The 24,932-nt window shown below is 39.1% G+C and overlaps 1 protein-coding gene across 2 annotated transcripts in view; it reads right to left on the bottom strand.

Annotated features, from left to right (window-relative positions):
* Positions 1-24,932, bottom strand: part of LAMA2 (laminin subunit alpha 2) — a 656,330-nt gene that overhangs the window by 11,031 nt on the left and 620,367 nt on the right. For both annotated transcript variants that reach the window (XM_053591647.1, XM_053591648.1), the window contains 6 exons: positions 24,463-24,639; positions 17,850-17,998; positions 12,447-12,623; positions 12,057-12,225; positions 1,154-1,266; positions 517-706 (listed from right to left, as the gene is read on the bottom strand). In XM_053591647.1, the coding sequence (XP_053447622.1) occupies positions 517-706; positions 1,154-1,266; positions 12,057-12,225; positions 12,447-12,623; positions 17,850-17,998; positions 24,463-24,639 (975 nt within the window). The remainder of the gene's footprint in view (positions 1-516; positions 707-1,153; positions 1,267-12,056; positions 12,226-12,446; positions 12,624-17,849; positions 17,999-24,462; positions 24,640-24,932) is intronic.

Below are 24,932 nucleotides of genomic sequence, written 5' to 3'. Positions count from 1 at the left end.
TTGAATGCACAGAGCTTTATGATTTGATTAACACATTCTATTGTCCCCTGTTTCTCATTTAGACCAGCAGAAACGTCTTCAGCTGCCAGGCCTAGTTTGTAGATAGACGTTTGAGCACCGCAGCTTTGTAGCCACGTTGGACCCTCAATAGTACAGTGATGAGGAATGGAAGTGTCAAAGATAAATCTACTCTGGGTGGCGCCTGTGGCTCAAGGAGTAGGGCGCCGGTCCCATATGCCAGAGGTGGCGGGTTCAAACCCAGCCCTGGCCAAAAACCACACAAAAAAGATAAATCTACTCAGATCCGGTCCCATTTTCCAAGATTGTGTTGTGGTTGTGATTGTGTGGCGGTGATATGCTGTTGTGGTACTTGTCGTATTCTTAACCTCTGTCACCCCCAGTAACCCCAGAGTCTCTGTGTGCACTGGCAGAACAGGACTGGCACAGGGGAGTGCTAAATGCTCAGCATCCAGCAACCCCCTCTTAGGTGCCTGCTAATATCTGGGGGACTATTACCTTGTGCCACTGGCCATCATTAATTTTGGTGGGGATCATGGTTTTGGTGTCCCCACTCCCCAGGTCATAACTGAAGTAGGGAAATCCATTTCTCAGCTGAACTGTAGCGAAATCAGCGTGATTGATCCGAGCCATGTAAAACAGCAAGCCCGACTCAGCTTCAGTTCGCACTTCCAACTCGATCGTCAGACTGTGAAACAAAAGCATGCAAAGTAAACAAACAACATGAAAGGGCAGCGCCTGTGGCTCAAAGGGGTAGGGCGCCGGCCCCATATGTGGAGGTGGTGGGTTCAAAAACTGCCAAAAACTGCAAAAACAAAAAACAAACGACATGAAAGCCTTCTCGTGCTCAAATAGAGTCTAGTGTCAGATATTCTGGGTGCATTTTTCATACGGCGAAATAATAAACCTTCTTAGAGATGAGAACTTTCCAAGACTACTGATTTCTTCCACTGGGCTTCTCAGGCTGAGAAAAACAGAATTCTATTCTCTATTGTACTCAGTGAATTAAAAAAAAACACACACACACACAACTAACCTCATTAATTAATAAATGTAGTTGATTAAACTTGATTAAATGAGAATACTTAGTTCTTCACTTATCAATTCTTTCTCAATATCTCAGAATAACACATACCGGTTTTTAACTTTGGTGTCATCAAATGCGATTGCAACGTGACTGTTTTTTGAAAGCCCAAATTGCTTGCTCCCCATCAAAAGGGCTGGCTCTGATTCTGCAGCACAAGGACCCTGGAAAATACCAAGGAGAGAAAGACAGGAGATGATAGACTCTGTTTTTTACAAAGGGAATGCTGTCTAATCGTTTCTTATACACAGTATATTAGCTTAATGTCCTCATATAAGCTTAAATTACTTAAGAATAAAAACTGTCTCCAATTCATTTCTGTAATGTCCCACATAGTAGGCACGTATAATAAGTACTCAGTGAGTGGGAATCAGTGTTTTGACTATCACACCTTGGAAGTGCTAAATGAATGCGTTAAAAAATATTTGATTGATTTTTTTGTTATTCTTTAAGGAAAAATATTGTTTATACTTCTGAGAAAGCTGGAATTTCTTTTTCACTTTTACTTTCACTTAGGAAGAGTTTTATTCTTAGAAGATTGAACAGGGAAAATGATAAGCCAGCAACCCGGGTTATAGGAGCAGAAAAATGTGTTCCTTCTTGCCCTCCCTATTTCCATCTGCCACTATATGACTTTTCCTTCAAAATTATCAGTCCACTAGAAGGTTTCCACGAATTTAGACTTTCAAGATAGTGTATCTCAACCTGCAAGTCAGCCCATTCAGGCCCTCAGCCAGTTGCTAGGCAACACAGAACATTTTTAAAAAACAACCCGTCATACACCATTTCAACTGCCACTGTTCAAAGATCATCTTCCTAGGGTGCTTAAGAAGAGAGAGTTAGGTACACGGCTGTGCAGCCAGGTGGCTTAATGTTCTGCTGTCACCATCTTGAAATTCTTAGTAATTTTTGAACAAGGGCCCTGAATTTTTCTTTTGCACTAGACCTTGCAAATTATACAGCGAGTCCTGGTTAAGTGGGTCATATTTGACTGCTCTAACACACAGCTCAATAAATAATCAAGGCTACTTAACTTATCAAGGCCACAGTTCCTGTTCCTGTTCTGTATTTTTACAAGATAGCTTGGTGTACAGGCTGCTTAGGAAGTCTTTTAGAACACACAGAGCAGGAGAAAATAACCTGCACACTCTCAGCAACGTATCTGTTTTTAAGAACTACACTTAATAGCTCTGGAAGAGCCAGTGCCCCAGTGAGCCGCTGAGTCAGCACAGATTCTCAAGTAGCCCAAGGCGGGCTTGTGATGCAGGGTGCTCTTCCCACATAGTGTACTCAGAGATGACTCAGCAGCATGCAGGAAATTTTTACTTGATGAGGGAAAGCCTTGTTCTCTTTTTTCTTGATCTCAAACGGAGCACTCTGCCACAGCAGGTAAAAGGCTTAAAGTGTTTGGAAATGCTGTAAAATTGGTCTTCACAGAAGCATTTCCCTTCTTGCTTCCCAGGAGATGGTCAGTTAGAAAGAGCAGTCTGAAAATTCTGAAAGTGAAGGCTGAAATTCATATAGCTATGCAAAGACCCAGTGGGTAGGACAGGGAAATGCTATTCATTTGCACAGCTGAATGACCTTTTTGGAATAAAAGTGTGGCACCTTTCTCGTTATACTACATGCAAAAAGCCCAATTGGACAGTCTTTGGTGGCTAAACGTCTCTATTATGAATGCTGCTATTAATAGAACTGGGATCATTTTTCAACTTGTCACACACAGTACTTCCCACACAGAAGACCATCTCAACAACGTACACAGCCTACAGTCTTCCTCAGAAATCTCGAAGAGATTCCTATTTGCTGTGAGTCCATTGGGGGCAGAATTTCACTAAACATCTCTAAACCCTCATCTCTGAAAACTGAGAGATTGAAAAAGTCGATGAAGGGGCAGCACCTTTGGCTCAGTGAGTAGGGCACTGGCCCCATATACCGAGGATGGCGGGTTCAAACCCGGCCCCAGCCAAACTGCAACAAAAAATAGCTGGGTGTTGTGGCAGGCGCCTGTAGTCCCAGCTACTCGGGAGGCTGAGGCAACAGAATCGCGTAAGCCCAAGAGCTGGAGGTTGCTGTGAGGGCGACAAAGTGAGACTCTGTCTCAAAAAAAAAAAAAAAAAGAAAAGAAAAGTCAATGAATAATGAATGCTGAAGAATTAGGAAACGATAATGTGTTGCCTAAAAGAAAATAACCAGTAGGTTATGTCCATCGCATTGCTATTATTACAGTCATTGGTCCCATTATTATATATGAATGTTACTATCAAATAACTTTTCAAATATAATTTTAAAACTTTTCAAGGACATTTTCTGGTCCTTCTCCCTCAAGGTGGCAGTTAAATTTTATTGGTAGCAGCTGTATGGTGTGGCCAACTTCTGTCCCCTGGAAGCCCAAACACCATAGTCCCTTTGCCTGCTGGTGGAGGGGACAGGTGTTTCTAAAACTGGTTCTGAATTGAGCAGCAGTGCTTTATCATATTATATTATATTTTCCAGATGGAAAGGTCCTGCTTATGCCATTTTTGGGAAAAAAAAAACAAGAAAAACAAAACAAAGCCCTTTGACCAGAAAATGACAGGGACTTTGTTGAGGTCCTTTTAATTAAGAGTGCTTATGAGGCACACCTGCTTGAAACACAGGAAGAGAAGTGCCTCTGGGAGGGGATCCTGCTTCCCTTTTGCAATGAGTAAATCTCAAGAAGCAGTTAGAAGCAATGTTGCATAAAACAGTGTTCTTAGATTGGCCAGTGGTATAAAAGAGAATGATAACAAGCTGATCCCTCTACTAGGTAACCTTAAAGAATAAAACCATCCAGGTGAATTTTTTCTTGAAGGACACTCAAGATGATCATCGATGTGCAATCAGGTGGATATTATCAATGTCGCTTTAATAAAACTTTGGTCCCCTTCCTTTGTACTGTTGGCAGTTGGGAAAGGACTGAGAAGTCCTGGTGGAAGAGGGTTTTTATATGGATGTACTTTAGAGTTTAAACGGGATGTTTTGGTGCAAGTGTAGATCTCGCCCCTTGCTTGGCTGAAGGGAGACCAGCCTGGATCAAGTCTCCAGTGCATCACTCTCCCCTGCGTGAACTGAAGCCAAGTCTGACATCACAGTGGGTGCAGGGCAGGCCCGTCCATGGTCGGTCTGCTGTCACCTTCTTGTCCTTCCCCTCACGTTCCATGGTGAGGGGAGCTGCTCCTCCTCTCGCTCAACCTTCCTTCTTTCTTGTAGCACTTTAAAGGGGAGCACGTAGGATGGAACAGCAAGAGCCCGGTGTTTTGCACAGGAATAAAATGAGCCTGCCAGGGAGGACATTTTCAACCTCGCTTCCCGCAGAAATCTAAGCTAAGCAAAAGAGCTAGAAAGAGGAACTTCTAATGAGGCAATTTTAAGGAACCTTTAAAGAATGGTCATTGCAAGATGAATCTTTCTTATCTAAGTTAACATGAGCTTGAAGGAGTCTGAGCTTTGATGGACATGATGCTTCACCTGTGTTGTTTTGGAAACACTGATCTCTGAAATGTGTTAAAACAACAATAACAAAATCAGGACCTGAGTTGAGGCTCATCAATCTCCACATGTTACAATTCTGCCACCTTGTGGGAAATCTTTAAAGTACTGCAAGTACATCTGGGGAAAATGTGCTTTGAAAGGAGGACATGATGTACTTGCTTTTTATTTGTCTCTGCTTAGCAGGTGACAAGTTGCAGGCGGTCAGGTCTTGGGTGGAGAGTCTATCGTGACAGTGCACCTGTTCATTAGATCAGTTATTTAATTTCAGGTCAGAATGAAACAGTGGTCATTTCTAACCGCTGGTGGCTGGCATTTGGAAATGAGCTGTTAGATACAAGATTGCATATAACTCATTGATAAGCCTCCCTTGAATATAGAGAGGTCCGGAGCAGAGATGTAAATTGCATTTATAAAAACTGGCATCTTTGTTCGCAAAAGCATCAAATGATGAATCATCATAAAAACTGCATAATTTTCTTCTTTCATGAGTCAATAATTCCCCTAATAAATGTGAGCAAAAATCCCATCTGATGCTTATTTGTGATAATCTTCTTTATGGATGAATAAGCGAAAGATAATTTTTATAGCGCTGACTTTAATGTTCTGAAACATACAATCCCTACTCAAGCTGTTGATTGAGAAACTGAATTTCTGTTCATTTGAGTTCTTTGGGTAGATACTGGGCATTTTACAGTAATATTGCCACACTAACGCCCGAACAGACTCCTCGAAGTATAGAAAATGTGTGTGCTTTCCTTTTAAATACCTACCAGTATCCAATTAATTAATGCTTTGGCCTTGACTGTATTTAGCTCTGAAAGCTGTAGTGTTACAACTGCTGGAGAAATCTCTTTCTTTTCCTCTATTCTTTCTTCCTCTGCTTGCTTCTTTCCCCCACCTCCCGAGAGCCCTTATCAGCACTAGAACTCTTCGTGGCTGGTCGTATTGCTCTTCTAAGTTTCCACATTTTAACTTTGAGATTCACAGTTCAACTTTCCAATAAAATTCAAACAAGCAAACAAACAAAAAAAAGCAGCCAGTTCACTGTGTACACATCCTCACAGGCCTTCCTTGTAGAAAAGACTAGATATGAAAGGTGCGCATCCTCGTAGAGAACTTGCACATTCCAACATGACAACAAATGTCCGTAATATCCAAACTCCAGGCTCTTATCTACCCCTTTCCTCCCACCATCTTCCATGAGAAATATCAAAACAATACAATGTGCAGAAATGTTTCTCCAGCTCTAAATGGGCTAAAGGATGAGAGAAGCTTCATTAAAGCTTTGCCATTATCAAATGAGATAATATGCATGAAATGCTGTCTAATCAATCATGTTCTAACATGCATTAATCAGAGGACTGACATATCCATTTCACAGGGCAGAGACTCTCATGTTGCTCTGGAGTCTGGTGAATTTTGTCCTTGTGCCAGAGTGGCTGGCAGGGAGAGTGTGATGGGTGGAAAGGAGAAAAAAGAGGGGCACTAGACCAGGAGGTGAGTTGTGTCAACTGTGCTAGAACAAACACAGGCTCCCAAAGAGGCAGGACCCCTCAGGAATTAACTTGAATTTAAGAATTTAAGTCTGAGTTCTTAATAATTCTTCCTCCTCCTTCTTTTTATTTTTATTTTTATTAAACCATAGCTGTGTACATTACTATGATCGTGGGGCACCATACACTTTTTTTTTTAACTGGAGACAGTTTCAGTCTATCTCCATCGGTGGAGTGCTGTGGCATCACAGCTCACAGCAACCGCAAACTCCTGAGCTCAAGCGATCCTCTTGCCTCAGCCTCCCAAGAACCTGGGACAACAGGTGCCACAACACCTGGCTGCTTTTTCTCCTTTTAGTAGAGATAGGGTCTTACTCTTGCTCAGGCTGGTCTCAAACTTCTGAGCCCAAACGATCCACCCTCCTTGGCCTCCCAGAGTGTTAGGATTACAAGCTGAGCCCAGCTTCCTTAAATAATTCTTACAATATAAATTCTGTTGAAAAATAAAAAATGGAAATAATGAAAAATTATGGGAAACTTGAGATCTAATAACCATATGCTGGAGTTTATAAATGCTTAGAAATAGAATACTCTAGGTTTGAAATGTGTTGCTAAAAAAATAAAAATAAAGACAAAAAAAATAGAATACTCACCACACTCCCCTTTTCCTAGCAATTGTTCCAAACCTAAAAATGTGAAGTTAAAACTAACCAGAATAATTAATAGAGTTAAATTAACACAGAAGTTAGAATTGCATGAGCACAGAAGAATTAATAGAGTGATGGGGTATTACTTTGAGCCAGGCATTGTGGTAGGTGCTTTGTGTGCAATGTATAGTTTATTCCCCCATAACAGTAATCCTTGAAAGAAGATATTATTATTCTTGTTTTTCAGTTCATTGAGCAAAGGTCGGTGGGCCATGGAAGAAGCATCTCTCTCTCTCTCTCTCTCCTTTTTCTCTTGCTAGCAACGATGATATTTTATTCAGATTTGGAATTAGCAGGCTCTTAATAAATATTTGTTATGAAACAACTTGTTCAGCCTTTAACTTTTACTAACTTTTAAGAAGAAGGCACCTCTTTCCATACACACAAAAAGAAAGAACATAGGAAAGAAATCACATCAGAAACTCTAAAATGCAATACAATTCATTAGAGATGGAAAGTTCTAGAAATGCAGTTCTAACCACACAGTCATAGATACATATGATGTGCTAGAGAAGGGGAAATAGCAGTTGGAATTTAAACATCTGGGTTTTAGGGCCAACTCTTCCTCGTGTGAGAACTTGGGCCAGGCTGCGGGTCCCAGGGCCTTTCTTCCTCACGTATAAAGTAACTGCTGGCATCTCTAAGGTGTCTGCTAGCCCTCATGGTCTGCAATTCTTTCTAGACCAACCAATTTGGGCTGCTACTCAACTCCTTTGCCTCTGTCTCATCCACTAAACGGAATGCTCTGTTTTGAGAAAAGTTAAAACTGACTCTGCTGAGAGGAAATGGAAAGTGCAATTAGAACAGAAGGTTATAAAACAACTCAAATGAGTTAAAGTCTCTACTCCCAGATGGCCAAGTGTCTTTATTTTGAGAAAAAAGGGGGGAGATGTGGTATGCTTAAGAAGACCTATTAAATGGTTTGTGTGGTCATTTAGAAAAGTAGGGCGTTTAATGGAAGCCGGAAGCTTCTCCCCTAAAAGTCAAGCTAGAACAGAGAGACTGAGATACTTGACTGAAGGAAATTCTTGTGACAAGAAGACCCACTAGGTTTTGCTCCACCAAATATGGTGCCTGATTAGGAGTCAGAGCATTCTCAGGACATGAATAGAAACATTAACAGACTCGGAGAAAAGGGCTAATGTCCCCTGAACCCATCATTTCATTTTAAGTAGTATAGTCTATTCTATGTGCCATATTTTTAAAGAAATATTTTAAACTTAAGAATATTAATCACTGGGGGTATGAGAATTAGAAATTAGGTCCGATGAAGAAAACCCTGAGCTTGTGGAATATTTACTCTGCAGAAGTAGGAGACTAGATATTTTCAAATCCTTGAAGGGACATTAGAGAAGATATAAATATAATGTGTTTGCCTATAGAAACACAATAATAACATAGAAATTTAGGGACCTGGTTTTACTTCCATATAATCAATGGTTTTCTAGCAACTAGAGCCAGCCTCATCAAGACACTGGAAAATCCTCATTAATGTAGTATTCAAGTACAGGTTGCAATCCCACATCAAATATCATATAAAAGGACTATTCATGTGTTAAGATGGTGATTGGACCAGACGATCTCAGGGCTCTTGCCAAATATAATTTATAATTCTAAGCTAGTTGTTTAGAAATTGGTTCTATTTTCTTTGAGAAACAGTTTTGTAAGTGGACATTAGAATCAAAGATCAAAAAAGTCTTTTCAACTCCTGATGTTCTTGAATTCTTCAACTTAAGAATGTGTCTTAAATTGAAGAGCTGGCGGGTTTGAATCCAGCCTGGGCCTGCCAAACAACGACAACTACAACCAAAAAAAAATACCCAGGTGCTGTGGCAGGAGCCTGTAGTCCCAGCTACTTGGGAGGCTGAGGCAAAAGAATCGCTTAAGCCCAAGAGTTTGAGGTTGCTGTGAGCTGTGACACCATGCCCTCTACTGAGGGCAGCATAGTGAGACTCTGTCTCAAAAAAAAAAAAAAAAAAGAAAGAAAGAAAACTCATTCTTGAGTCTACTAAACGCATGTTTTAAGAGGTGTGAGGGGAAAAAAAGCAGCTTCCCTTTGCTGGGGAAAGATCCAGCTAAGTCCTCATTACAAAAGAACTGAGGAAACATCCCGCAATCCACGTGGCAGATCACAAGAACGCCTTAGAAGGAAATTAACTTTGGGAACTCATCTCCACATGACTGATAGCCTTTCACTTGCTAGTTGGGTTATCTTAGGTATTTTCTTTTCTGAGACAGAGCTAATCATACTTCCATAAATATAAATAAATGTAAATAAAACAATACCTTGTGGGGATTAAATGAAATAAGGGATGTAAAATGCCTAGCTGAGTACTGGGCACATAGTAGTTACTCAGTGAATGCAGGGATTCTTCACAGTAGCTACATGGATGTGCTTCTTCTAATTTTCAAAGAACTACCACATGCATTATCTCATTTGATTTTCATAGTATCTCCACGTCATAGGTAAGGCAGGTGTGATATCTATATTTTACAGAGGATGAGATGATGCTCGGAATAAATAGCCAGTTTTCCTGAATAATGATTATTTGGTTTCTCATTTAATAACTATTTCTAGTGACAAGGAGTGTAGTTTCCTACAGAACAACCAATTCCATCATGAAAACTAAGGAAAAGAATGAGATATTCAAGACTTTTCAAAATCCGCACTAAAGATAACACGTCCTATTATTTGAACGAATTTTAAACATGACACATGGGCTATAAAAAGTGTAGGGAGACTGTTGTTGACTCACTGGTGTTGAGAATGTAAACTGGTGCAACTTGTGGAAAAAACAGTATGGATATGTGTGTTGAAAAGCTTAAGCTGGGCTTGGTGGCTAACACCTATAATCCTAGTAATTTGGGAAGCTGAGGTGAGTAGATTGCTTGAGCTCAGGCATTCGACCAACCTGAGCAAGAGCCAGACACCATCTCTGCTAAAAACAGAAAAATTAGCTGGGCGTGGTGGTGGGCACCTGTATTCCTGGCTACTCAGGAGGTGAAGGCAAAAGGATCAATTACTTGAACCCAAGAGGATGAGGTTGATGTGAGCTGTGATGCTACGGCACTTTACACACATCAATACAGTGAGACCCTATCTCAAAAAAATAAATAAATAAATAAAAATAAATAAATAAATAAATAATAAAAATAAATAAATAAATAAATAAGCTTAGATATAGTCATCTATTGACCTCAAAATTAATCTATGAATCTGTTCTAAAAAAATAACTGGAAATGATGAAAAAGTTTGTTGCACAAAGGTATTCATTAGAGTATGGTGTCTAATAGTGAAAAACTGGAAGCACTTTAAATAGCCCAAATGAGCTGGAAAAATTAGAAAAAATTGCAAAGTAGAGTGTACTAGTGATCAGGAGCCAGACTTTGGAGCCAGATCCACTGGGTTAAAATTCCTGCTCTGGGCTTGGCGCCAGTGCTCAGTGGTTAGGGCACCAGCCATGTATACTGAGGCAGGTGGGTTTGAACCCAGCCTGGGCCTGCTAAATAACAATGACACCTGCAATGACAAAAAAAAAAAATAGGTGGGCATTGTGGCAGGTGCTTGTAGGCCCAGCTGAGGCAAGAGAATCACTTACGCCCAAGAGTTTGAGGTTGCTGTGAGCTGTGACACCACAGCACTCTTCCGAGGGTGACATACAGAGACTCTGCCTCAAAAAAAAAAAAAAAAAATCCTACTCTGCTGTTTACTAGCTATGTGAGTAGATTAGTTACTTAAACCACCTAGTTCTAATTAACTATAAATGAAATGACAATTTCTATTGTATCTAAAAATATAAATAAAAATCTTTAAGGTGTCTTCCAGCTCTAATGTTCTGAGAGCTGTTATAAGGACATGTACTATAGTGAATGGAAATTGTTTAGCCAGTGGCTGGCACAAGTAAGCACTTGAAAGCAGTGATTATTATCACTAATATATAGTAATTATGCCATTTATTTAATGTTTAGTATATGCCAGGCATTTAACAAACATTGTCTTTTAAAATCCTAATAATCACTTGTATGAATATTTTACTGATGAGGAAACTGACAAATAGATTATGTAAGTAGCTCTTCCAAATTCACACAGGGGTAGGTTAGAATGCTGGCATTTGAACACAGAAGTCTGACTTCACAGTCCATATTCTAATCAAGTATACCCTACCTCCAATATTGTAAAGTATTTTGTTTCTCTGTGTGCACGGGTATATAAAATCATATTAGACACACACATTCACAATGTTTAGAAACAATTTTAATTGTGTATTATTACATTTTAATTGTGTATTTCTAAAAATAGGATAGTACATTATATGAGGTTTGACAATTAAGTTCACAAACTCGTTCTAGAAAAACTGCCACACAACTCATGGCTGAACATGATTATAGTCACCTTTGAAGTGCTGCCTTTGGGAAGTTATGCCAGTGCCTATTCCCCTGTTCAAAGCAATTTTGGAACTCCTTTCGTGGAAGGACCATCCAGCTGTCATTGTACAACTAAGTTTGTAAACTTGCCACCATGCGTGTGTGTTGGCAGCACGGTACAAATAACTTGATAATGCTTTATAACCTTGCTATATCAGTGTCCACAGCTGTGTTCGTGTCAACACGTGATGGGGTCTTGCTCTGTGATGTTTGTTGTGTGTTTTGTGCTGTTTCAATGATAGTTCCGAGGGACATTCCAGAAAAAGAGCTCCGCAATTGTCTTGCAGGGTGGACCAGGTGTCACCTAGTGCTATCAGTACCTAGCGTCCTAAGGGGAGTACTTCAAAGGTGATCGTAGTGACCATCAGCCATGAGGTATGTGCAGCACTTTTTCTAGGACCAGTTCATGAACTTAATTTGCAGGCCTGATATATGTGGCGTGTAGTCTGCTCCATAAAACGCTACTAAAAGGGACTGGAAGTCAATATAGTTGCCTCTGTGCAGTGGGGTCATAGGTGGTTTTCAGTCTTGATTCTGGATATTTCTGTGTTTTCCACCTTTTCAAATGAAAATGTATCAAATACTATTTTATAAACAGAAAAATTAAAGGCAAACATATATATGTTTTATATATATATATATATATATATATATAAGTAATCCAACCAAGGTGCGAGAATAGGTTTCTTACTGACAGGTTACCCTTCCTCCAACTCGAGCACTGGAGGACATTAGGTACCCTGAATACCTTTCCTTCTGAAAATGATTCAAAGTGCTGGCTAAAAATCCGAAAGCAATAGAAATATAAAGACTCACATGTACCAGGACTGGGGTGGGAGTAGGGAAGGCTGGGGTGGGAACCGCTTCAGGCTGGGTAACTATTTCAGCTGGGACTGCTGCAGTTTCATCTTCACGGGGTTTCTGAAGGGCACAGCGACCAATGTCTGCATTTTTGAAGGACACAGGCTGTGCAAAGTCCATAGGGCTGAGAGAAGAGAATTGAAGTGTATTTTAACATTTTTCATGGTCTTGCTTCCTTACAATTAAATCAGATTCCCTACCTGTTTTAAAGACCGTCAGGGCAATTTTCTAAATCTAATTGGAAGATCTTCCTCCTTTCTCTTCTCCGCCCCCGTGGTCCTGGGTGGTGTAGATACATATACCAAACAAAACAGTGACAGCAAAAAAATTAGGAGGTTGACTTACACAGAGTTAATCACAAGATTCCATATGCAGCCCTCAAAAGGAGGAACATTTCTGAGTGGGGGTGGCTGGAATTCAGGTGGAGCACCCCCCACAAACAGCTTTTTAACTTCAATCGCCTGCTCTACCGTCAGGTTTTGTGTGTATCTTTTGTCCTCATCGACTTGAACAGTAAAGATGCTGAAAAACATTTGAAATAAATGAGTAAAAATCACACCATGTTCAATACAGTTGAAAAGCAAACATCCCATGTACTCAATACTATGCTGAAACTAGTCCATCAGCAACTACGGGCCCATGTGAGAGAAAAACATGATTAAGTTCAAGAAGGGACGAAGGGGAGGGGACTTGGGGACTCTCCAGGGCATGTCTCCTGGGTGAAGGGCTCAGCCATAACTCAAACTTTGCCTTACAAAGGCAAACAATGTAACCTAACCGTATGTATCCCCCTATTAATCTGAAATAAAAAAATAAAAAGAGAGAAAAAATCAAATTATTTTCTCCCACCTTTCCCTCTCATAGCTTTTAAGTGAACCAAATGGAATGATTAGGACTCCACACTAAGCAAATGTTCTCATGTCTCAGGATTTTGTCCCCTGTCCAAAGCCTCCCTCATTCTCACGCCCTGAAAGTTTACTGAAACTAGGCAATGGGGTAGCTGCAACATTAGCCCCTGGTGGAGGTGACATCAGTAACACGCAGCCTGATACACCAGCCTGTAAGAACCAAGGCTTCTGTGCTGGGTAATAGTGTCTAATGGTATCAGGATCAGCGGGTTTAGCACAGCATGGGGTCACATTTTGTTTGGCTCTTTATTTCTTGGTTTGTGCGGGCTATTATCTTCTTGCTAGGGGACAAACTGTACTCCTGAGAGCTTAGATTGCAGGAATCAACAGCAAACACTTACAGCACAGTTTTATAAAGAATGTAGCTGCTGGCTTTTGAATAGAAGAGGCAGGCAATAACACCATGTTAATTGTTCCCTGCAATGATTTTCCTTAGTGGCTGTTTCATTAATTTCCCTAATTTGCTTATGAGAGATAACTCACACACTGCTAATTGAGAACCTCATGCTACTTATTCACGGCAATCCTTAGATCCTGGGGCAAAGACTCAGAAGGAGACAAAGAGTTCTGAGGATGAAAATGACTAAAGGCATTTTCTCTTTTGTTCTAGATGCAGGTTTTGAGCTTCGGTCCCAACAGTCATCATGATGCTATTAGTCATAAGTATTAGTCACCAGCCTGAACAAGGATTATGAATGAATTACTGAAAACTTACTTCATATCTGGGGAGAAAACCGAAGTATTTGGGTGAAAACTCAGCCCTAAAGTGCCATCTTACTTGATATAATACGGAAAAAACAAAAAAACAAAAAAACAAAAAAAACCCACATGTAGAACTGTAAACAAAAAGCAGGGCCAAGATGCTCTGAATTGGCCCTGAGAAACTGATCCACTTTGGGGTACTTCAAAAGTTAGGAGAACGGAAGGAAAGGTTGATTTCACTATGTCTCAAAATGTCACCATTCGGAGGTAGCAGGAGGGGCCAGGTCAGATTTCGTTTCAAAGGGAAGATGGGGGAAATGACATACGGGGGTTTTGTGAGTGGTTTTTTTTTTGTTTGTTGCTTGTTTGATTTCATTTTTTAAACCAGCCTCTGGAAGAATGTGTTGGCAAAGTCAGGAGGTTCAGCTTCCTTGCTAAGAGTGTTGGTTTAAAGAGACCTTCAGAAAACCACTCCCTTCTGGGTATGTGTGACTCACTGCAAAGCCTCTCCCCTCAACACCTTTTCCCCCCTTTGGCTAAAATAAGTCTCTTATTAAGATGATGTAACAGTGTTTCTAAGGGTTTTAATGGGGTTTTAAGGTACTATTAAAGATTATCCAAGGACAGTAAATCTCTGCTCTTGATTAGATTTTAAAGAGCCGGACGCCTCCTCTTGCTGGTGTGGACTCTCTTCAGTCTGGTTCTGCCTTAAGGACCACCATTCTTGATAGTTCTCTCATCCCTCATTACGAGATCGCAGGGCAGTGATGCAGATAGGGGCTTTTCCGAAGGAACAGACTGGAATAAAGTATTGGTTTGGAAGCTTACTAGCTGTGTGACCTTGGCCAAGTTATTTAATCATGCCCCATTTCTTTCATTCATTTATGAAGTGGAGATTAAAAACACCTACTCCCAGAGGAGGAAAACACTTATTAAGGGATTGCCCTGAAGCCATATTACGTAATACGGGCATTGTTGGAAAACTATAGATGAATCCTACTTATATTTTACATTCCAGAAACATCACATCTAGATCATTCATTTAGTTCTTTTATAGAGAAAATTATTACCAGCATGTCCATTATCATTCTGGTATGTTTCCTGTTTTTTTTTTTCTATGTGCAAAATACTATACTGACCATTGCATTTCTATTACTATATTAATATTATGATAGGTCAGCTGTACATACATGTATTCTGTTTTACAGTTTCAATGGTTGATTCTTAGATTTTCATAATTAAATATTTTATTAATTATATTTTGTTTCCTGTTTGTTTGGAATATTAGTCCCAGTTTTTTTGTTTGTTAGTTTTTTATGGTTTTTATGACCAATTGCACTGTGCGTTCGGAAGATGATATTAGGAGAAGTAAGTGCCCTGATATTGGTCATTTACATGGAAAATACAACCTAAAGATTTTTGTTTTACTGGCCATATTTTGGATGGCAAGAAAGAAAATATTTGGCTTGCAGTGTTCACATTGCAATTTCATTCTGGAAGCTTCACATTACTGGGGAGATATCTTAAACTACTTCATGATCTGCAGCCTGAGAGAAATGCAGCTCTGCTGGTTACCCTATTTGCCTAAGCAACTATTTCAGGTTCGTAGGGGTGGATGCTTCTGTCCAGGTGGAATTGCTGGCCACCGAGGTGGATGGAGTCCAGGAGAAGAATCAGAGGGCAAAGCAGACAGAGAAGGCAGGAGTCACTAGAAAACCAGGAAACCAGATACCAATGTGACTAAAGATTTTTTTCCAGGGAATATGGTAGAAAAGGAGAAAGAATAAGAGAGAAGGGGTAAAGAGAGGCAGAGGGTAAGACAGGAACATCGTGAGAGGTGTGGCCCCCAATGTGGTAAAAGTGCAATGATTTTGGGAGGTGGTATGAAGTTATCCTCCTATCTAGGGTTTTAGGAAAAGAAATGATGATTAACAGGTATATTCTGAACAGTCTTGGGAAAAAGCAAATGTTTCCAAATTTTTAATAGCATATCATAATTAACCTGAAGGAATATAAATCTTTAAGTTCACAAGAAAGGATAAGAATTAATAGTTGTATGTGCATAGATAGTGGTATATAAATAAAACATATCTCATTAAAAACCTGGCTTTGTTATTTATATTATAGTATATGACTCTGGGCAAGTTAGTTAATATTTTCTCGTCTGTGAAGAAAGAATATTAATACAGCTCTCACCTACATTTACAGTAATTAAAAGACATAATCTTTGTTTAGTACTTGATAAATAATGCCATGGAACAGGAATATGAAGCATTAAAAACGTTTCTGGGTGCAATTCTTACGGTCGTTTGTGATCTTTTGTTAATCTGTTTAATGTAGATGGTGATTGTGTTTTGACCTTAGAGTGTTGAAAGAGCCATCATGGTAGCAAATGTGTTCTTGTTCTGGCACAGAGTTGGGTGTCTACACACTAATATACCCAAAACATTAGCCTGTAATTAACAGTGAATGGCAAAACTGTTTGTCTATATTGCTAATTAACTGAATGACCAGTCTTCAGTAATGTACTGTACACCCATCTTAATCAAATCAAGGTTGGATTGATGGTCAACAGCTGTGAAGTTGGCATAATAAAATGCCCTTCTGGAAGAAACACCTGTTCAAAGGACACCTTAGCACAACACTGGGGAATTTTCATAATTCCTTCCCTACAAAATAACACATTTGGGGTGGTTTTTGGTTGACTATAGTTCTCAAATCTGCATTTTCCTATTGAAATTCTTTAAAGTTTAGATGTTTTTAAAAGGCCTTTTCAAAATGAAAAGGATTAAAGTTTGGCAAAGGGCCTAAAATTCGGTCTAAAGGGCAAGGAAAATCTGTATTCTACAGCATTCCCTAAGATTCAAATGAGAAAATTCAGTCTGCATTTCTCCTCAGAGACCTCAAGTACAATATCTGGCTATGAGATTAGTAAAAATTCTTTGTTTGTCCAAATATTGATCCTTCATTTGTCTTAATCATGATTTCTAGGCATATCAGTGAGAAGACACTCCACGTGAGTGCTTGGTATCAATTCAGACCACAACCTCCTGCTCTGGAAGATAATAAAGCAATGATCTGAGGAAAGTTTTACTGTTTACTTAGACTTAGAGGGTAAGAAATTTTTATTACTTATCTGTTATCCACTTGAGGATAATTAGAAAATATAAATCTTTAAAGAACTGAGTCTTCCTACTCACCCACACTCATTGCATTAACACGTGTTCTCTGCGTGTTGAGGTTTCATCAGATTTGATTTCCAGTTCTCTTCTGCATCTGCAATCTAATAAATGGATTTCTGGCTGGGAGGTCTGAGGCCCCTGAAGTCCCTGGGCTTTTGTTTTCTTATTTTTCTAATTGTCCTACTAAACTAATTACCTCTCTGAGTTGTCATACAATATTTGAATGAAAAATACAGATCACTCTCCCACTAAAGCAAGTATCAAATATTGCTGCATTCTAAAGAAATGAGAAATCAGTCTGTGCACTTGCTATGAAGGCTAATTCTCTGGCTCAGGGCTGAGAGCAAGTGCTCCAGGGAATTTGAGGAGAGGTGACCTCCACAAGCTGATCACAGGGCAGTGGTATTTCCCTTCTCTCCCTTGATTCTGATCTCTCCAGAAGCCACTCTGCAAGGACCCTGCCTACCTTGGGAAAGGGGGACAGGGACAAGGTGGGTGTGCAATTACCAGGCCCAGTCAGTTCTGCAGCTGTAGCCATGCTCCATATCTGTGACAGGTTTCTAAGCAGCTGCCATCACTGCTTTGGAACCTGAATGAAACGGCAGCTGCCAAAGCCTGCTGGCTCCAGCTGAGCTGTTCTGCGTGTTACCTGGTGTGTGTACCTTATCTGAGAAGACAGTATCTGAGAGGGGTGGAGGGAAGGATTTCTCTTATCTTATAGCTTCAGAGGATGCATTTGTTTTTTCCAAAGATGGAGAGAACTAAATAGAATGAAAATGTTAAGAGTGGAACTCCTCAGGGCCCACGTCAATGAGGTTCCCGAAATATGAAATGTAAGGAAGAGGAAATTAAGGTACTTCACTGTTTTGCAATGCACAGTACATCCACACACACTGAGCAGAGGCTGATGCTAACAATGGAAGTAACAGCAGTAAGTGCTCTGGTGCTATAGTTACCCTCTGGATCTCTCCACGTGGACGGAATGTTCTCTCCCATCATGAAACAGACTTGGCTCTGGTTTGATGACAATTTTCCTCATGGTTCGTGTCCCAGTGGAGAGATGCACCTCCAGACGGCCCTTATTGAGGAATATTGCGTAGTAGGCCTGCAACAGCAAATGGGTGTTGAAGATTAAATAGGAGTATCAGTTATAACTGAGCTTTAGAGATTCCCTGACGCAACCTCAGATTTGTCTACTCTGGGGTCTTTGCTTAGAAGTTAAGACAGAACTCAAATTAATGAAGAAAAAAGACCCAACAATCCAATGTATCACTGGGCAAGAGACATGAATAAAACCTTCTCTAAAGAAGACAGACAAATGGCTACCAAACATATGAAAAAATGCGCATTGTCCCTAATTATCAGAGAATTGTAAATCAAAACTCCCCTGAAATATCACCTAACCCCAGTGAGAAGGGCCCACATCATAAAGTCTCAAAGCTGCAGATGCTGGCATAGATGTGGAGAGAAGGGAACATTTTTACATGGCTGATGGGACTGAAAACTAATACAACCTTTTTGGAAGGAAGTATGGAGAATCCTCAAAGAACTCAAAACAGACCTCCCATTTGATCCTGCAATCCCATTACTAAGCATCTACCCAAAAGAAAAAAAAAATCCTTTTATCATAAGGACATTTGCACTAGACTGTTTATTGCTGCTCAATTACAATTGCCAAAATATGGAAACATCCTAAATGCCCCACAACCTAGGACTGGATTAACAAGCTGTGGTATATGTACACCATGGAATACTATTCAGCCACTAAAAGGATGGAGACTTTAGGGCAGTGCTGGTGGCTCAAGGAGTAGGGTACTGGCCCCATATGCCGAGGGTGGCAGGTTCAAACCCAAAATGGGCCCCCCCAAAAAAGATGGAGACTTTCTTTGTATTGACCTGGATGGAGATGGAACACATTCTTCTTATTAAAGCATCACAAAAATGGAGAAGCAAGAATCCACTGTACTCTATTCTAATAGGAGGGCAGCTTCTGAGCTAATACAAAGCAGGGGATAGGGGAATGAACAAGTGGGTAGAGGGGGGGACAGAGGGCAATGGAGGACCATGATGTATAGCACACTTCTTGGAGGCGGGACACAATTATAAGAGGGACTTTATCTAACAAATGCAATTAGTCTTTGTACCCTCAATGAATCCCAAACATTAAAAAAAAATTATGAAAACAAAACAAAACACCCCTGTTTACCTAGTCAAAAAAATATTTTCTTAAACAGAGTTTTTAAAGCAGTTGGAAATATCTTGATAATTTACCATTTTTGCTTGTTAGACGATGTGGAAAGTGGACTTAGCAGTTCTCTGCACAGCAGATTTGCGATGCTGACAGTAACAGCCATGCTTATACTGGTCCTCCAACTTATAAAAAGCATCAGGAAACAAAGGGTGTCAACAAAATCCCTCTCCTGTGTATTCGCCAGTGGACAGCCAGCGTGTGCAAATCAGGTCTGACTCTCAAACTTGTGGCATTTTGACTGTTTAGACTTCAATTTATTCTCTGAGCTGGTGGTATAGATTGCTAGCACAAACATGTAACTTGTCTCCCACACTTAGAAAGAAGAAAGGCAATTTTTCATCCACAAATATGCCTGCTCTCTTCTCACTGTGGTTACCATAGCAACCAGTATGGTTTCGATATCTGATTATGAACCCCAGGGAGCTTGAATGCAGTCCTTGTACCCCAAGTGGATGCCGCCCGCTCTTCCTTTCTTGTTGAGTAGTAGGGCACTGCGATGCAGGGATCACTCAGTCCTCCATGACTCATCTGTGGTGGTGGAGACCGTTTCAACCAAACATCATTATGTTTCTGATAATTTACAAAATCACGTGGGTGGCTACACATCCACTGCAAAATATTCTGAGGATCTGGACTAGCACTCACCATCTGTCAAAGGGGCAACTGCAAACTACTCAGTGAAAAATTTCTTACCTGACTGTTTGAGATCTCAAACTCATTTAGCAGAACATAATTACAATGAACCCCAAGGGTATCAGAATTGTTAATCTGAAATATGAAATGCAGGCAGTCCCCGGGTTACAAATGAGATAGGTTCTGTAGGTTTGTTCTTAAGTTGAATTTGCATGTAAGTTGGAACAGGTGCATCTACCCATTACCTGTAATAGCCTCTGTTGGTAAGTGTGAGTTAGTTGTATCTAAGTCGGATGTTTGTAATTTGGGGACTGCCTGTATGTCAATTTAACCAGCATTTTCTCTACAACATACAGAAGCTGTAAAAACATTGTTTCCTCTTTGAGATAGCATTTACTATGAGAGTTTAAAAACTAGATGCTCATTGCCATTAAAATGTTGATACATCAAAATGGCAGCTTACTTTGTACTACAGTACTTAAAAGTTTCTCATTTTAATTGTTTTACCTGGAAAATGTTTTATTTTAAAAACTATCCTGAAAGCTAGTGATTCACGTCTGTTTCTGTAGTCCTGAGGAAGAGAAATTTGGAGCCAGTCAGTGTTGCTTAATTTTTGGCAATGGCCAAGGACTCAAATATCCTTTAGCATAGAATATAAATGTCTTAACACAATAACTAAGAAAATGTGGTGAGGGCTATGTTAACCAGTTTGATGGAAGTATTTCAAATTGTATATAAAACCAGCACATTGTACCTTATAATTGCATAATGTACACAGCTATGATTTAATAAAAAAAAATACTTAGGGTTATACATGCTAAACTTTGTTTAATTGATAATTCAGCATCATCAAACACTTTATTAAAACAACACAACACAACAACAACAAAACATGTCAGAATGTTTGACCTGGTCCTCTTAGCTCCCCATTTGTAACAGTGAGAAAATAATTTTATTTTTCAGGATTCAAGGACAAAGAATTTAAGAAGGATTTGTATTTAATATTCTATTCTGTATTTATTCAGTGCTTATTACATGCAGTAAGAAATAAACACATTTCTCCCTCTCTTCTTCAAAAAATACTTTTCTTACAACTAGTTGATACATTCCTCACACCACAAGTGACCTTCGTATATGTAAATGGGGAAGCTATGTCACCACTACAATAAAATAAATATCTATAAATCTATCACCTGATTTCAGAAAGAATACTATTGCATCTTCCACGAGTTGCTTTATTATCTGTCTTCCTGTTTTTCCATCTCAGAGGCAACCACTAACATAAATTTTATATTTATTATTCCCTTCGTTTTTAAAAATTATTTTTGAAACCTCACATATATGTCGTTTGCCCTACTTGTTTCAAACATCTGTAAAAATGGTATCATATAGTATGTAGGGCATTTTTCATTTCTATTTGTTTTCTTTTCTTTTTTTTTTTGGCCGGGGCTGGGTTTGAACCCACCACCTCCAGCATATGGGACCGGCGCCCTACTCCTTGAGCCACAGGCGCCACCCTATTTGTTTTCTTTTCACCAATGTTGCTATGGTTAGTTCTAATTTATTTCTTCTTAGCATTGTTTATCTCATGTGAAAATGACACAGTGTGCTTATCTGTTCTCTAGCTGGTAAACAGTTGAGTTGTTTCTAGTTATTCTACTATTATAAAGAATATTGCTGTAAATATTCTTGTAATGTCTCAGGATGCGCATGTTTGAGAGTTACGCATAGTAGTGGAATTGCTGGCTTTTAAGGTATGCACACGTTCAGCTTTATAAGACAATGCCAAATATTTTTCCAAAGTAGCTATAGAAATTTATTCTTTTTATCAGCAATGATTATAAGAGTTACTTTTGATTCATGTCTGTCCAATACTTGGTATGATCATGTTTCTTAAAGTTTCATCATTCTATTGAGTATAAAATCTAGTGTTATGTAAAACTATATTTCTCTCATTACACGTGAGAATGAACATTTTAAAAATATATTTTTTAGTCCATCATGTTTCCTCTTCTGTGAAATATCTGTTACAGTCTTCTGTCCATTGTTATCCATATTTCTTGTATTTTTCATATAGCTGTACAAGAGTTCATTTTATATCCTGGTTACTAATTTGTTGTTGGTTTTATGTACTGTAAGTTTCCAAGCTAAGGCTTGTTTTTGTGTTAGATGAGTAAAGAGTTTTAATTTTAATGTGGTTCTACTTGTAACCTTGTTTTGTTCAATAAATCCTTCCTGCTCTCAAGGTCAAAAATTATCCCTGTACATTTTCTTCTAAAAACTATTAAAATTTTTTCCCTTCTATGTTTAAGATTTTAATTAATTGAAATTGATTTTTGGTTTTATGTGAAGCAGAAAGTCAGTTTCATCTTTTTCATATGGATAACCACTTACACTGGAATCAGTCTCTGAAACAGCCCACTGTTTTTGTTTTTTGTTTTGTTATTGTTTTTTTTTTTTTTTTTTTTTTTTTGTAGAGACAGAGTCTCACTTTATGGCCCTCGGTGGAGTGCTGTGGCCTCACACAGCTCACAGCAACCTTCAACTCCTGGGCTTAAGCGATTCTCTTGCCTCAGCCTCCCGAGTAGCTGGGACTACAGGTGCCCGCCACAACGCCCGGCTATTTTTTGGTTGCAGTTTGGCCTGGGCAGGGTTTGAACCGCCACCCTCGGTATGTGGGGCTGGCGCCTTACCGACTGAGCCACAGGCGCCGCCCCTGTTTGTTTGTTTTAATTGATCTGCAATGCCATCTATTGCCCAGTGCTGTTTCATCTATGCTTGAGTATCTCTAGTCTGTTCTGCTTGCCCAGAGTTGTCCAGGTATTAATATCATACTACCACAATACAAAACTCTGCTTTCTCTATGCTGGAATCAGGTGAGACAGCCCCAATCCCTTCTTCTTCTATTTAAGAAGTTTTCATCTTGGATATAAATTTTATAATAATCTTATCACAATTCACAAAAAGATCAGGTGATATTTATTGTGCAGTTAAATTTATATATTACTATTTTGGGGGAAACTGACATTTTTCATATCAAGTTTTTCCACTTAAATGTTGAATATGTCAATTTATTGAGGAATATCAGTGTCTTTTAGTCAAATTTTATAATTTTCTGTCTGTGGGTTTTATGTCTGTTGTTACATTTATTCTTAAATTATATATTTGTTATTATACTATGCTTGTTCTTGTACTATGTCCTTATTGCACTGGCTAAGATCACTGCAGTTAGAATAGTCATCCTTTTCTTGGGTTTGATTTTATACTCAATATTTACAATGCTTTCCTATCAAGAATAATTGTTACACACTCTGGGAGGGCAAGGCAGGTGGATTACTGATCTCAAAAGGTTGAGACCAGCCTGAGCAAGATCTTGTCTCTAAAAAATAGCTGGGCATTGTGGCAGATACTTGGGATGCAAAGGCAGAAGGATCACTTAAGCCCAAGAGTTTGATGTTGCTGTGAGCTATGATGCCGCAGTACTCTACCAAGGGCCACAAAGTGAGACTGTCTAAAAAAACTAACAATAATTGTTACAGTTTTTTACCGATAGCTAAGGAAGTTATTTTTTCTTAATTTACTAAGTATTTTTTAAAAACTATGAATAGGTGTTAAATTTTATCAAATGTTTTTACTATGTCTATTGAAATGATTATATGATATTTAGATTTTCTAATATTAAACCACTCCTACAGCCTGAGATAACTGCAGTTACTCATGGTTGTTCCATCTTTGGATTCTATTTGCTAATATTTTGTGTAGGGTTTCTATTTTTAGGAAAAGGAATAAGATTTAGTATAAATATTATTTATCACTAAATGTTATATGCCAAAACAGATTTTAAAAAGCACACACATAAACACAGATATTACAACCTGGTTTACAAGGGTGCAGACATACTTAAAGGTGTATTTGTAAGGGATTCTATTCTTTTGATCATCAAAGACTAATTCTTATGAACCCTTTCACTGAGGAAAACTAGACTGAATGTGAAATTATATCCTTAAAAATGAGAATGGAGAAATTAAAGGAATATGAAGGGAATAAACAGTTAAGATGCCTAAACCAGTTAAGATGCCTGGGCAGTTGTGGGACTGGTTTTAAGAAAATCAAATGGACACTTGAGTTTATGCCCTTTCAAAATTAGTCTTTGCTTATATGTCGCTGAGTGTCATTGGGCTATTGTGTTGGTTCTGCTCTGTTTCCTTCTCCCACCTCACATCTATCTGCCCTTCTCTGTTCAGGAAGGGTGGGACAGGTTCCAAGAGATCGCACTGCCTGGGCTAGTGCAACTGGGAAACTGATCTTTGAAGTAATTTAAATTTAAGGAATCCTAGCTGAATATCTACAGATAATGGTAAGGAACTAGAGACAATAATATTAATCTAATGTGAACATATTTTAAGTTTTCCTCTTAATAGATGCATGTGTTCAATCTATACGAAATATAGATGCAAATACAAGTGAGACTGTGAACCTGGAATTGACCAATGGGAAAATCCTAGAAAGGACAATTGTTTTAAAAAGATGCTGTGAGAGAAATAGGAGGCCAGCATGTGTAAATAGAATGGTAGTCAAGATGAGACTAGAAAGAATTGATGCAAACCTAAAAAATATAAAAGCAATTTAATTGTTTTATATAAGCTTTAGGGAAAATACTTCATCAACTGGGAGTAAGGGGGTACCTGTCCAGTCTGCCTTCGTTTTCTCCTGGGTGGTGTTGGTGTCCCTCCACTTCCCAAGAGAATGATCCCAGACTCATTCTTGGTGCTGAAGGACAGGTTGATTTCCGTTCCTACATCAAGTGGCACAGGGAAGAGTTCTACAAAACCAGGCTTGGGGAAGCTCACTGTGTACACATTCTGCAGGTAAAAGGAAAGAAGAGAAGGAATCATCAGAAATGAAAGTTTAATTTCTCCATCTCACTTACCCTCTCAAAGCACTCAGAGTGATTATGAAATACATTGTAGTTTCAGAAAGCATGAAACCACCATGGTTACATGCAGAACCCAAGAGCAGAAGAGATACCATTTCCAGTAATAACATCAAATCTTCTGAGCATTTTGAGTTAAAATCAAAATTAAGGGTTCTGCTTTTATTCTAGAGCTCTTCATTTACAATATAGAAGATTATCACTTTCTTTTGGCTAAAGCAA

The sequence above is a fragment of the Nycticebus coucang genome, chromosome 5, assembly GCF_027406575.1.
Source record: "Nycticebus coucang isolate mNycCou1 chromosome 5, mNycCou1.pri, whole genome shotgun sequence".
Classification (NCBI taxonomy): domain Eukaryota; kingdom Metazoa; phylum Chordata; class Mammalia; order Primates; family Lorisidae; genus Nycticebus; species Nycticebus coucang.
The sequence above is the reverse complement of the archived record's forward strand: the minus strand, read 5'-3'. Positions and strand labels throughout refer to the sequence as shown.